The sequence below is a fragment of the Corvus brachyrhynchos genome, unplaced genomic scaffold, assembly GCF_000691975.1.
Source record: "Corvus brachyrhynchos isolate BGI_N302 unplaced genomic scaffold, ASM69197v1 scaffold115, whole genome shotgun sequence".
Lineage (NCBI taxonomy): Eukaryota > Metazoa > Chordata > Aves > Passeriformes > Corvidae > Corvus > Corvus brachyrhynchos.
The window spans coordinates 6,905,152-6,918,477 of NW_008239553.1; the positions used below are offsets into that span (position 1 = coordinate 6,905,152).

The following is a 13,326-nucleotide window of genomic DNA, read 5'->3' on the forward strand; positions in this document are numbered from 1 at the left end:
CTGTGGTTATCAATGACTTTAAACAGCCATGAAACGTGAGCTCTTGAGGTTTTGTTCTTCAGATTTCGGAGAGGTTGGTTTTTGTGCTTTATTTGGGTGATCAAATTGAGCTGCTTCAAGTTGGTTCCCAAATGAGCCATCTAAAAGGAGGTCGTCAGACACTAATTGATCAATAACTTTTTTTTAGAACAACTAATTTCACTGTTGCCTGTTTCTGTGACTTTATGGCACTCTGAGTTTAGAAATATGGTGCCATAGGAAGCAGGGAGTATTTTCAAATCTCATGATTGTCTTAGCAGGAAATTGGGCTAAACAGATTGGTGGTCAAGAATTTGTGTTTACTGCTGTACTCCTGGGTCCTCAGTGGTCCAAAATTGCTGCTAAAGAGGAGTTTATGAAAAATTGAAGCTTGTTTTTGGAGAGATCCCTTAACAGCCTTTATAACACAAGCAAACATGGAAGCATCCTGCACTATACCTTGGAGGCTTTGACAATGACTGCCCGAATTGCTTCCTTCTGAATCTTGCTATGCAGGTGGAAAATACACAATGAGGACCCAGCACCACCTGCTGTGTAGGAACTTACTGGAAGTGCTGCTTAATGTATTCAAGCTGCTATTCCTTTGTAGGATGAATTGCACACAGTGGTGCTGGTATTTATTGCCTGCTGTTGTAGCTGAGAACAATGTTTATCTGATCAAAACAGCTTCTAGTTGCTTTACTTTTGACGTTGGTGTTTTGTGTAATGCCACAGGTACTGTAGGGTTGTCATCTCTGGTACATACGTGGGTCAAAAAGTAGAAGGGAGGAAAGGGACAGTGCATGAGGACACAATCTTGCTTGCTATGGCTGACAAGGCCATTACATGAGGTCCAAAATGTGTTGATTATAGCTGATGGAAGGGAGGGGAACTTGTTTGAAGCACAACAGGTAATCAGCAGTACAGCTAGTGCTGTGGTACTCCTGGTACTCTGGTACTCCTGTCATGATTTAGATCCAACTGCAATTCAACTCGGCATGAATAAAGGAAGAAGATGGGTTTCAGAGCCTTTATTTTCAAGGGATAAGACTTTCCTTTGTCAAGTTGTAAGGATATAACTTGTTTTACTTCAGGATCTTCTATCCTTGTGTTTTTAAGTGGAGCATCGTAGCAAAACTGAGAGCAAGCAAGGTCAGTGCTTCATCTATCGCCCATGCTTTTCGATGGCTTTTCGCATCCACTTTTTCAGGCGGAATACATGGGTGTAAAATCCGTATTTGCCATCTCGGTCACAGCCTTCTCCCCATGAAACTATTCCCACTTGATACCAGCGGTTGTCATCTGGGTTCTAAAGTGAAGAAAAAATGGGATTGGCACAAAGAGCAAGAGACTGATAATGATTCTCTGATTCTACGACTGGAAAAGACTTCCAAGGTCAACTCCGACCTTTGACCAAACACCACCATGTTAACTAAACCACAGCACTGAGTGCACTCTTTCAGTGAAGAAATTCCTCTGATGTCCAGCCTGAACCTCCCTTGGCACAGCTTGAGGCCATTTTCTCTTGTCCTTTGCTTGTCAGGAAGAAGAGGCTGACTGCCACCTAGCTACAACCTCCTTTCAGTAGGTCTCCCCTGAGCTTCCTTTTCTCCAGGCTAAACAAGCCTAGCTTCCTCAGCCATGCCTCATAAGACATGTGCTCTGGATTGTTTAGCAGCTTGGTTGCCCTCTCAGATCTAAACCTTGGATGTGCCCCAGCCTGTTTAATGATGGATGCTGCTTTGGGATTCGGACTGGCATCTCCAACAGTTTGTTGGAGTAATTTTGTCTCTACTCTTAAATCTCTAGTTAAGAATTGGCCATCACTCATATGTCCTGCAGGTGATCTCCCAATATGCTGAGAGCTCAGTATAGAAATGGGGCTGGATGACTGCAGGATTTGTCTCCATTGCTCACGTTGGGCATGAGCTGGGTTTGCTTCAGCCACTCAGCTGTGGCTCCAGTCTGCTACTGTTTTTTAGACTATGAAGTTCAGCATAGAACAAACCTATCTCTGTATGTCTTATAAGCTTGAACTTGTTGAACATACCTTCATTACAAAAGGTCCCCCACTGTCCCCTTCGCAGGCATCTCCTCTCTTTAAGTCGTCAGGACTGTAACCTACAGGCAAGAAAAATGAACATTTGACATTTGTTGGCCATGGTTTCTTTAAAGTTTTGGGATAAATGGCGTAAATGTTTTGGGACCCATGAGATTGTTTGCTGCTTCTGTCAACTCTTGGACTTTGGTTTTTCACATATGTAAAAATTCTAACTCTGCATCTGTCTTTGCAACTTTCTTGAATCCACCCTCTGTGCTCTCATTCCTGTTCTTTCATCAGAATTGTTGTTAGTGTCAAGTGCACTGACACTGTACAACAGCTGTAGCTTGAGCTACTGTGCTTTTCTTGTCTTGGAAACTTATTTGTCATATTCTCTGTTCCCTGTTCTTCTGTTTATTATAGAGATACACTGTTGTCCCCACTTTCACCTTCCTGTCACTCTTAAGTTCTGCTTTTCATCTCCCCAGCTGTCTTCCTAAGTCTCACTATGAAGAAAAGGATTTCACTCATTCCTGATGAACTAGATAGTATCTCTGCATTTTCCCATCACCTGTGTCTGTTTTTTCTGTATGTCTGCATCTGAGCTATTTCAAAGGATGTTATTTAGAAAAAGAATCCACAAGAACTCTGTATTTTCAGCACACTCATGTAATTGGCTTCCATCCTAACTCAAGCAATCGCATGTGTTTAGATGCAAGCAGCACAAATTTAGTCAAAAATCACTGGAGGCTTGCCTGTAGGACCTGATAAAGTCTGCACAAATGAAGAATACAGCAGGAATTATTAAACTAGTACATAAATCCATAGTCTCTTGGTAGCTTGAATTCTGTGTCCACTTCCCTTCTTACTCAAAAAGGGTATGATGCTAGAAGAGAAGGGTATGATGTAGGAAGGTAGGAGCCTTCAGAATTTGTGGGCATAAGTATGAATGGGCTCCAAAAGATTGAGACAAGCTATAGACAGGATAATAGGTGTGCAGCCTTCAATTTAGGAAGTCACTGAACTGTTCTGTATACTGGTGAAAAGATAATTTTATTTGTGCTTAGTTCTCCCACAGCTGCTGCTGCCACCTAGTACCATTAGACTAGTGCCTGACACAGGTTCGTGTTGCAAACTTTATTCCTAGCTTCAAGTTCTCCAGCCTTCGTGTTTTCTGAGAGCTGAGAAAGTTCTTGTAATAGGGAAGTTATTCTTTGTGGAGGGCATTTGCAAATTTATCAGAAAGTAACCTTTCTGCACGAGTCATACCAGGAGCTCAGAGCCCTTGACTTCTGTGGCTCCAGTGCTACTTACCTGCACAAAACATGTTGTCAGTGACTTTAACTCTGGTGGATGCCTTGCAGGTGCTTTGGTCTACAATGGGCAGATTGACCTGTTGCAGAACTTTGGGCAGGTTGCTGGGGTTAGTGGCCCATGTTTCTTTCAAGTTTCCCCAACCAGTTACCCTCCCTTTGTAACCTGCCAGCATCAGCCTATGGAAGGAAGCACAGGTATAATTAAATGTAACAGCTTTCTCCCACCTGGCATTCTTGCTGCAAATAGCCTTGAGAAGTCACCTCTCTCTCTCTCTCTTTTCTCCTCACCTCTGCACGACCTCTTTGGTAGGCAGGCAGACAGGATGGATGTAGTCACTGAAGCTGATGGGTCTCTTTAAATGCATGAGTGCAATGTCTCGGTCCATGTTCTCTCTCCAGTTGTACTTGGGATGGATGATGATTTTATCCAAAAGAGCAATCTTCTCTTTATTCTTTTCATATCTGAAATAGTTATGAAGGAGAGAACTCACTGTACAGTAGCAGCTGAGAGTTGGAGTTCATGATACTCTCAGCTTTGTACCCTCCGAGACAATGCTGTCTTTACATAGGAGCACCCTTTTAGATTTCTCAGGCTTCCTTGCTCCTTTTCACTTTAACCTTTAGGATCAGCAAGAGCAGCAAATGACAGCCCCATTAGATCCTGTTACTGAGAGGCATGAAACATTAGCTATAATACTTCCTTGGATACTGAATGATAGCCCAACTTCAAAGTATCTCACTACTGCAAGAGGAAGCCTGGTTCCTTCTCACTTATCCAGACTCTTACTTTGCTCTTACGTGCTTGCCAATCCGCACCAATATGTCATTTGTAGTTAAGTTCTTGTCCCAGGGTGGATAAAAAAGACAATGAGCAGCAGTCAGGATCCAGCTGTCACTGATGAGGCTGGCACCACACAGCAGCTCTTGAGGAGACTTTTTGTAGAGCATCACCTGCCTGAGAGATGAGGAGGAAGGAAGCCTTAGCAGGACTTAAGATGTGGCTGGCTGAATGGGTCCTGTTGTCAAGCAGAAAGTGCAGAATTGGCAGTGAGAAGGAAACAGCACTGCACTATACTGACAAAACTGCATAAGTAGCTCTGTAGCAAAAGTCTTCCCCGAACATGTATATCCTACATAGTAGGCCATTTACCCCATTTCTTTCACCTGGAGAGGTTTCTCCTCCTTTCTGTTCCAGCAAAGCTGGAAAGAGGAAGACATGAAGATGAAACACACCAACATACTTGCTTTCTCCAGTGGTTGCATACTTGATTCAAGAGGTGAGTTTCTTTACAGCTATTTTAGTACTGCTCCGTCAACCACTTGAAGCAGCTTTGATTAGAATCCGTAATATATGCTTGAGATAGGAAAGCCCTTTTATTTCTACCTGCTTGAGCTGAAGAGAAGGAAGACACAGTTCCCAAAGACTGTGCAAAGCCAGTACTTACCAGGGGGCGCTGCCAACTTCTGCGTCATCTCCACCAACAACTCTGCCTCCCATGTAGGACTCCAACAGCTCCTTCTCACTTTGGTCTGTTACCTTTTTCTTCTCAAATAAAGGACGAATGCCACAATCTGAAAAAACAGGCAATCTGGCTTTGCTACCCTACCAGATTCACAGTGCAGGACTATTGTCTGCAGTCAATATGCAAAACTGGAAGATCTTAGGAAGGAAGTGCTTACTAGCTCCATGATTGGAACTGGATATTGACTTCTGAGAGTTCAAGGAATTTAAGTATCTTCCCCTGCTTTTAACAGCATTTGGCTAGCTGAGGTTTCTGAGGAACAGGCAGAAGCTACAGCCCTTCTACAAACATGCTGTATCCAGAGTTTTTGCTCACCTGCTTCACCTGAACCAAAAGTTTTGTCATCAAAGAAGGTTTTGAATTCCTGAGGAATGGTAGAACGTCCTGATATTCCCTCGAACTCATGGTTCTCATCCTCTAGCAAGCTGTCTGAGAGAGATAGAAGGACAAACATGGTAAAAGGCTTAACTGCAGTTACCATAATTATCAGCAATGTAAATATCCCCTTTCCCCACACAGTGGGTCTGATGAAGGAATGATGTTTTAAAACACCAGTGCTCTTTTTAATGTGCCTAGTCCACCACTGTGAGTTTTCAGGGAGAACACCTGAGAGAGGTAACAGTGCTAAGCACCTAAGGCAGGTTAGTACATGTGCTATATGGACAAACAGGACTCCCAGGTGCATGGTGCATTAATGGTGGCATTAAATCTATGAGACATCCTTGTCTATGCCTCCCAGGCCAAGCACTTCATTCTAGTCCTGCTGTTATTTGCCACTGCCTCAAATGTGTGCCTACCCAAACCTATGCAGACTTCTCACCGCAGTAGTGCAGATCACAGTAGTCAAAGTAGGGTGGTTCATCTGTGACACACCAGACACCCTCGTCATCTCTGTCTGGATTCCGACAGTAATTCTCCTGCAGCTCCATGTCTGGGTCAATGTGTTTTCCATGGAGCACCTCTTTGGCTTTCTCAGAGTTCCACGGCAGACACTTGGCTCCAGACACAGTGACTGAGAGGGTCCCCGTGTAAAGCATGCCTTTCTCTGGTTCACAAGGCTCCACTGGTACAGGTGGTGTGGCCCGTGGAGTAAATGGAACTGTTGTTCTGTCTTCACCTGGAAAGACAGAGAGCTGTGATTTAAGCCATAGCTGTGCACTCAGAAGTGCTGTTAGCAAATAGCACAGAGCCCCTTTACTGAAGCCTAGAGTTCCATGGGGCCTCTCATTATGTTTGGGAGCTCCCATTGTGTTCCCATGCATGTGGTGGCCCTCTAAAATATTGCAGTGTCAGAGGTGGTCCAGCAGTATTGTGAAGTGAGGCTGGCACTATTCATCACACTTCTCTTTGTCACTAGGATATGAGGAACAATACTGTGTTCCCTTCTGGGGCATCTTTGAGAACCAGCTCGAGGGATGGGTAGGTGCCTCAGGTATCATAATGCTGCTGTATTAGGTCCTCCAACACCTTATTCTCAAATGCTTAACTAGGCCATATTTGGGGGAGCCTTTTATTGTGATATGCTACTAAAACAGCAAATTTAACTTTTGCCAATGTTTCTAAATCTAATAATAAGTGAAAAATTTCCTTGCAAGACTTTTCATGCTTTTTTGTGTGAGTGTCCTAATGACTGCAAGTTTTAAGCAGCATTTCCTGAGGGAGTGAGTACCCAATAATCTATTCTTGCTTGGCCTCAAGGTGCCTTCTCCGTGTGCACGGGGGAGGGGGGGTCCCCATGTGACGAGACATCCCATTTGACTATTCTCTCTGGTGCACAACAGCCACTGGGCAACTAGCATTCACCTTAATCAGTGAGGCTGCTTCTGTTTTTTGACCCATGTCAACATGATTCTGAAAGAACTGTGCACAAAACCAAGGCTTTTCTAATCCTGCTATATCCATGCACGTGTAACTGTAAGCTACTGTAGGCCAGAAATTAAATGGTGAACAGAGATAGTACAGATGCCTGAGGGCCTCAAAGCAGAGCAGTATTTCTTCTCAGTTTGTTAGATTCTGCAGACCTGAGCAATGGTAATGGCTTTTAAAATTTCAGAATACCCCATGTCAAAATGGTTGCTGACCTCTAACTTTCACTTGTAAGAGTTGTTGCTTCTAGTCTCTGTTTTTGGAAGAGAAACTTCTGCTGTGAGAAGTTTCTCTCCTTTACCAGTTCTTCTGAGACAGAGGCCAAGCCCCAGGGGAGATAGCTCTGTACTGGGGAGAAATGGGAATGTGTAATGGGAGATGGTCCTCCATGTCCAGTGCAATGATGAGAGAAGGGCATCTTCTCTTTTCTTGAGATTGTAAGTATTAAACTGCATACCTTCACAGGAGAGAATGTTAAGGCAGGCAGTCACACACAAACTGTAGTTACTTTGTCCTAAAGGTAGGAATTCAGACCAAAAAACATTATGACTCATGGCTGTCACAAACTAGAGACAACTGAGCCAGGATTTTGGGGTGACTGACTAGAGAATATTGTAGTACATTCCAGGGGACTGCTGACACTGGTTTTAATTTAGATCTAGATTAGCATAATCTAGAGAAAACAGCTCATTGTGTATGGGCGACTCTGACTTTTCCTCCTCAGCTCCTTTACCCTTTAAGATGCAGTTTCTCTACTCCTACTGACCTCTGTTCATGTAAGCGTTCCCCCTCCTTAACCCTCTCCTTGACTGCTTTACTGTGAGTCTCAGTGCAGTGTTTTGCTGTGAGTGCAGGGGTCTCTGGAGTGCTGTGGCATACCACACACAGGGATGGGACACTCCTCCCGTTCCACCGTTGGGTCTCGGGTATAGCACCACGGGCCTTCTGAGTTGTCTGGGTTCCTGCAGTAGTTCTCAATGAGGTTGGGATAAAGGGTGGCATTAAATCTATGAGAGACAAAGCTGGTTAGGCTAGGAAGGAAGGACACCCTGGAGAACTCTTAAGGGGTATGCAGAAGATGAACTTACTTAGGAATATGTGGATATTTGCTTGTCCACACTTGACATTCAATCCCAGACTTGGTGTGGCTAATTGTTCCCCGATAGTTCTGGCCCAGCCCAAGAGCGCAGTTACCTGTCAAAATCCCAACAGTGTAAGCCAGAGTCAGTGGAACTGGATGTTGCATTTTTCAAGGTCAGAAGTACCATCTCCCATATCCCTTTAACTTTTGCTGCGTGCATGAGCCTGCATGAGCAGAGACATCCTCTTCCTGTGAGAAGAGCACACAGCCTAAGCTTTCTCTCTCATCAGAGGGAGCCATCCCTGAGGCTCTGTGCTTTGCTTTGGCTCAGAGCCTTTCTGAGAGGCTGCTCACACCTGACTGAGTCACAAGAATGAGGATATTTACCCCATGCTATTTCAGTGCACAAGCCAGATTGTTTGTTGCAATGGTTAGTGGGGAAATAAAGAGGAAGAAGTAATTTCAAATTCCTCCCCTGATATTTTTCTCTATAATTGGATGGCTTCTCCAACATCAGTTTAATTTTTTTCTGTACAATCTCTGCAGGAAGCAAGTTCCTGTCACTCACTGTATCTAGGAGATTGAAGTCAGCATGAAGTTCATACCTTCTAGACAAGCATCCAGAACTGTCCTGGATATTCTCAGGCCCTGACATACTAGCAAAATAAGAAGAAAGAGGCACATTATATGAAAGCAATCCAAATAAGTATCATCATTTCAACCAGTTTATCATCTAGAGACAAAACACAAGTGCTTAGCCCTAGAAAGTGAGCTCCTAAAAGAGGGAGCCATCTCTCCAGGATGAGACAGTGCATCCTAAGGGATAACAGTACCTGCAGGACTCAAAACAACTTACCTTGGTATTTTGACCAAAATGTGTCCTGTAAAAAAGAAAAAAAAAAGAAAAATATATATTTAGGGACACAGAATATCAAACCTTTCTTGGCTACTGCAATTCAAACCAGTAAGAGAACATGCCATCAAAACAAAAGGAAAGACTAACCTAGCTCTGTTTATACCAATTGCTGTGGAATAAATAAAGCAAATAAAGCAAAAAACCCGATACAAAGCCACATTCCCATGCATCAGACTCAGGAATCAAGACAGTACTGTTGTTTCTAAAGAGACCAAAGATGTTTACAACCTTCATCAACCTTCAGAGGAAGCAGAGCATTCTATGGTGCAGTGGGCTACAGTGCAGAAGTCCAAGCAGCTGAATCTGGAATTTCTAAGGCCACAGATCACATGTAGGTATTGCTCAGCTCTTTGGGTATACATCTCTGCCATGCAGCCTGGGGCTGATTGCTTTTGTAGTACTCCACAGAGGTAGTGTCTTGCTGGCTTAGGCTCCTAACTGTTTATCTGTTGTATTTTGGGTGTGAAATTCAGCAGGGACATTGTTCCTTGGGGCTAGGAACAAATCCCAAAAGGATGCAGCACAAATTCAGCAGCATGAGTGAGTCTGGAAACCAGAAAAAGGGACAGAGTGTGCAAAAGCTTCAGCTCAAAGGAGTTTGAGGCATCTGCACTCAGTGTTTGGCTGCTACGCCAGTGCATCTGTGAGTGTCTGGGACAGCAGCTCACATGTGTGAGGCAGCATGCTGAGCTAGTGGAAGATGCTATTCAGGACCAATGAGACCTTGTCACTTCACGTGTAGAGAGGGAGAGAAAAGAACCTGAGCTTTCAGCTGTATTCCCTGGAGTGTCTCAAGGAGGGAAGCTCCCTAAGAAAGCCTGAGCTCCCCTTGGGGCACACACACATCAGCTTCATCTTTGGTTCACAGAACTGAGTATTAGAACCCTGGCCCCTGGCTGCGTGTGCAACCTGCTGCTGTCTCCCTGCGGAGGATGGCTGAGGGAATGTTTCCCGGTACGTACCGTCTGATCAGTAGATTCAAGGGCTTCGAAAGCCTCCTCATAACTGCATATCTCCTCCAGGCACTCTCGCTCCAGGTTTCCCTTAAGCATCTCTTCTAGAAATCCCTTGTTGGCACGTCGTGGGCGCTTGAGCAGGGACAATGCCTGCCCCTTTTCCAGGAAAACTATCGGGTCAGAACACTGCCAGTCAAAGGGCTACTCACAGCCAGAGGGCACCTTCGTCTCCCCTTTCAGTTTCCAAAAACTACATGGCAGCTGATGTGGTGATCCCACAGCCCAGCCTCCCCCAGTGCACCATATAGAGAGGAGAAGCCCTGTCAGGTCTACACTTGCTTATCAGAGCAGGCTCTCTGGAATTCATCCTGTCACAGCTCCCATCACTTAGGTAACAGAAGTGACAAGAACACTGCTTCCTCAGCAAAGCTGCTCTGCTCATTTGCAGTTAGAGGCTTGTTTGCTTTGAGCCTGCTGCTCTCCCTATCTTCAGCCACTGTATTTTTGTCTTGCTGGCCTCAGACCACTGTGATAAGCACAGCTTGGTTCCATTTCATGTTCAGAGCCCCTGATTTGAGATCTGGAGACAGGTCTTCCCTCACACAGTAGTGGGTCCAAGAGGACTAACCTCGTGTTAAGGAAAGACAGTTAGAGGATCTAATAAAAGAAGCAGTGAGCATGAAGGTGGCATATTTTGTTTGACCTAAAGTTTCAATAAGGAACGCCTGGGGAGGCAATGGAGAATTAAAGCCACCTAGGTCAGCAGAGGAACTCTATCCCCAAAAGCCCCACGGCTGTGTTACACTCGATCCTGGACTCAGCCACAATCCCCTTCCCTGCCATTTCCCAGGTGACCCGTAAAATCCACTGAGTTGTTGTCACCAGCTGACAGATTCTGCTTCATCCTCCTCTATTCACTCCATTCTCAGCACCCTTTTGCTCTCAACTTCAAGCTTTTAGCCTGTCCTCCTGACTTGAGGAAGAAAACTTGCCACATCCATTACCTCTGGAAAGAACTAACTCCATCTTTCTTCCTCCTGTCATCTGCTGGTACTTCTGCCCTTGAGTCTTACCTCTGTCATGGCTCAAGGTGAGGTGCAGAAGGCTGGAGAAGAGCAGGCCCCTCAGTAGGCTGGTTTTGGTGTGCGCCATGCTGTACAGCCCTGGCTGCAGGGGAATTGCAAAGGAAGCAGAATAAGCGGAGTCACAGCCCTGCTGGGTTAATATTGAACCAGAATGAAGAAACAGGACTCCAGGTCGTGGTGTGTCAGGGACAGTGGGACTCTTATCCCTCCTCTCTTGGCATCTCTCCCTCCCTTCAGAGCATCTTTGTTTCCTTACTTAACTTCCTATTTCGTATCTGGGAAGATGGCATGAGTAGCAAGAGGACAATTTTGTCCCAGGGCACAGGGAGAACTCAGGCTGGAGAGAGGTACCTCTGCCAGCTCACAGCCATCCCAGCCAGAGAGCTTGCTTCTTTTACCTGGCTTTGCTCCCGTGCAGCCCCTGGCACCATCACTGCCTCCCCACCATGCTGGGTCAGGTCCCTGCCACTGACTCTTCTCAGATGTACTCCAGCAGCCTCGAACACAGGAAGACTTTGAGATCTCCTTGGCCATTCCCAGTCCTTCTTCTTTTAGCTACAAGCTCCCCTGATTCTCCCTAGTGCTCAGTTGTCTTTCCTTCCTGCAGTTATGAGCAAGCTCAGCCTCAGCTATTTTGGCACCACAACACACAGTTTAAGTGTTCCCCCTTCTCCCTTGCCCATAACAAGGAGCAGAAACTGTGCCTTTGACAGTCCATTGGGAATTTAAATTTTTCTCCCAGTTAGGTCAGCATGCCATTGACAGTACATTCTTCCCAATGCCTTACAATTCCCAGCTGAGTGGAGGAGGATGAAGCAGCATGAAGGCTGGGCTCCCCCTTTTCTTCCCCCCATAGTGCAACGTACTAAAGTCCATCCAAAAGGAAACAGAAACTGATGAGCAGGGAGCTAGCACACACAAAACCAGCCAAGAAAACAAGGGCTTCCAGAAACAGGGAAACAGGAATTCTCTGGATGTCATGATATCAGCTATTAAGTCAAGAACTGGACTACCAGAGCTGGGAAAGTTCTAATGATTGCTACAGCAAGTGGACCATTGGCAAGAGTGGAAAAACAGCAAAAAGCAGGGCAGCATGGGGGTAGTCTCAGGAATTGCCACAAAAGTTCTTTCTGCCAGCAGGGAGCATATTTAGTGCTGTGCCTCTGTGCAGCAGATACATCTGTAATGTTTATCTCCATAGAAGGAGTGCAAATATTAGCATTAGGTTGGCTGAGGAATGACTCTGGCCACTGGTACAAAGAGCAGTTGCAGAGGCTTCCTTCCTCACCTAAGAGTGTCTCCCGTTCTCATCCACACACGTCTCTACCCCCCGCTCTGGATTTTGGAGAAACACCTTTAGGAATGGCTGGGATTCCCTGGGTGGAGATGACCTGGGTGGAGAGTGTGGGCATGGGATTAGACACAACCCTAGAAACACCCATGTTACTTAGCCGGGGAAGCAGCATTTAGGCAGAGAGCACAGGCAGGGACAGGAAAGAGCAGTAACAAGAGTGGTGAGGTCAAAACTGCTGCTGTGTCCCACACAGCCACCTCTGCTCCTCACTGGAGGAGGAGGCACAAGCAGCTTTCAATATCCTCAGTCACTTTCTTTTTCATTTCTGCATCTCTGTCTCTTCTTTGTAATAACCAGGCAGCCTTTACACTGCAGCTTAAGTCAATGTTGTTATACTTATGCACAGACTTTTACTGTCTTGTCTTTCCTTTAAAGGAAAGGTCTTACCACCTGCCATGGAATCATGCAGTATATAAGGCTAACTTTCAGCAATGCTACACTACAGCAGTTAAGTTTGGTTATCAGACTTGGTTATCAGGTATGAATATCTTCTAATACTTACCTATGCCATCTTCCTTTAACATTACTTCTGTTCTGGTTCCTACATTCATTCTGTTGCTTAAGCATTTGTTTGAAAAACCCTTACTGAAACTGATGATGATTCTGTCACTATGTCTGGCTGCTCCTCTTCCAGCCGCTGTTCTTCTTTCCCCTGTGATACAGGACAAACCTACCTCTCAGGGCAACTTGTTAACTGTAACTAAAACCTCTTATCTCTAGATTACTCAAGGCTACATCCATCACTTAGGTTCCTTCTATTTCTTTACTTTGGTTGTGCTTTGTAATTGGAGTCTTTCACTACATCCTGGGACACTTTCCAGCCCTTTCTGGTGTCTCACAACACTGTAAGTAATTAAAGATGCTGACTCTTCACATTGTGCCTTTTGTCATTCCATAATGTGCTTCTAGGGCTTGTCTCTGTCCCATTCCTGTGGTTAGCCTCTGCAGCAGCACAGCATGCATCAGCTATCACCTCTCCAGGGGCTTTGACTTAACCCCTCCAACATTTAACTCTTCCATTCCTGTAAGCAAATTTTTATAATTTCATTTCCTTTCTGCCTTCGCTCACCCATGAATGATGAATGCTATTTTCTTTCTTAGGATGAGAGTTAAGATACCTTTAATGTCCAGAGTTATGGCTTTTAACACAGCCAGAAGTTTTGATCTCTT

At 45.1% G+C, this 13,326-nt stretch overlaps 1 protein-coding gene across 1 annotated transcript; it reads right to left on the reverse strand.

The window, feature by feature from the left end:
- Positions 1-1,034: 1,034 nt before the first annotated feature.
- F2 (coagulation factor II, thrombin) lies at positions 1,035-10,914 on the reverse strand. The gene is made up of 14 exons (XM_008639436.2): positions 10,791-10,914; positions 9,724-9,887; positions 8,702-8,726; positions 8,451-8,501; positions 7,853-7,958; positions 7,644-7,771; positions 5,719-6,015; positions 5,214-5,327; positions 4,821-4,947; positions 4,163-4,330; positions 3,664-3,837; positions 3,374-3,552; positions 2,069-2,139; positions 1,035-1,327 (listed from the first exon to the last, which is right to left on the reverse strand). Exons 1-14 carry the CDS (start codon positions 10,867-10,869, stop codon positions 1,184-1,186), a joined length of 1,827 nt encoding a protein of 608 aa, XP_008637658.1. The 5' UTR covers positions 10,870-10,914; the 3' UTR covers positions 1,035-1,183.
- Positions 10,915-13,326: the final 2,412 nt, after the last annotated feature.

What these genes read in the sequence shown, in the direction of transcription:
- F2 (XM_008639436.2), bottom strand. Translation starts at nt 10,869, where the DNA reads ATGGCGCACACCAAAACCAGCCTACTGAGGGGCCTGCTCTTCTCCAGC. An exon ending in TTTTGGTTCAGGTGAAGCAG is followed by an intron (nt 4,948 to 5,213) that starts GTGAGCAAAAAC and finishes CTGTTTTTTCAG; the next exon opens with ATTGTGGCATTCGTCCTTTA. An exon ending in GGGGACCTTTTGTAATGAAG is followed by an intron (nt 1,328 to 2,068) that starts GTATGTTCAACA and finishes TCTTCACTTTAG; the next exon opens with AACCCAGATGACAACCGCTG.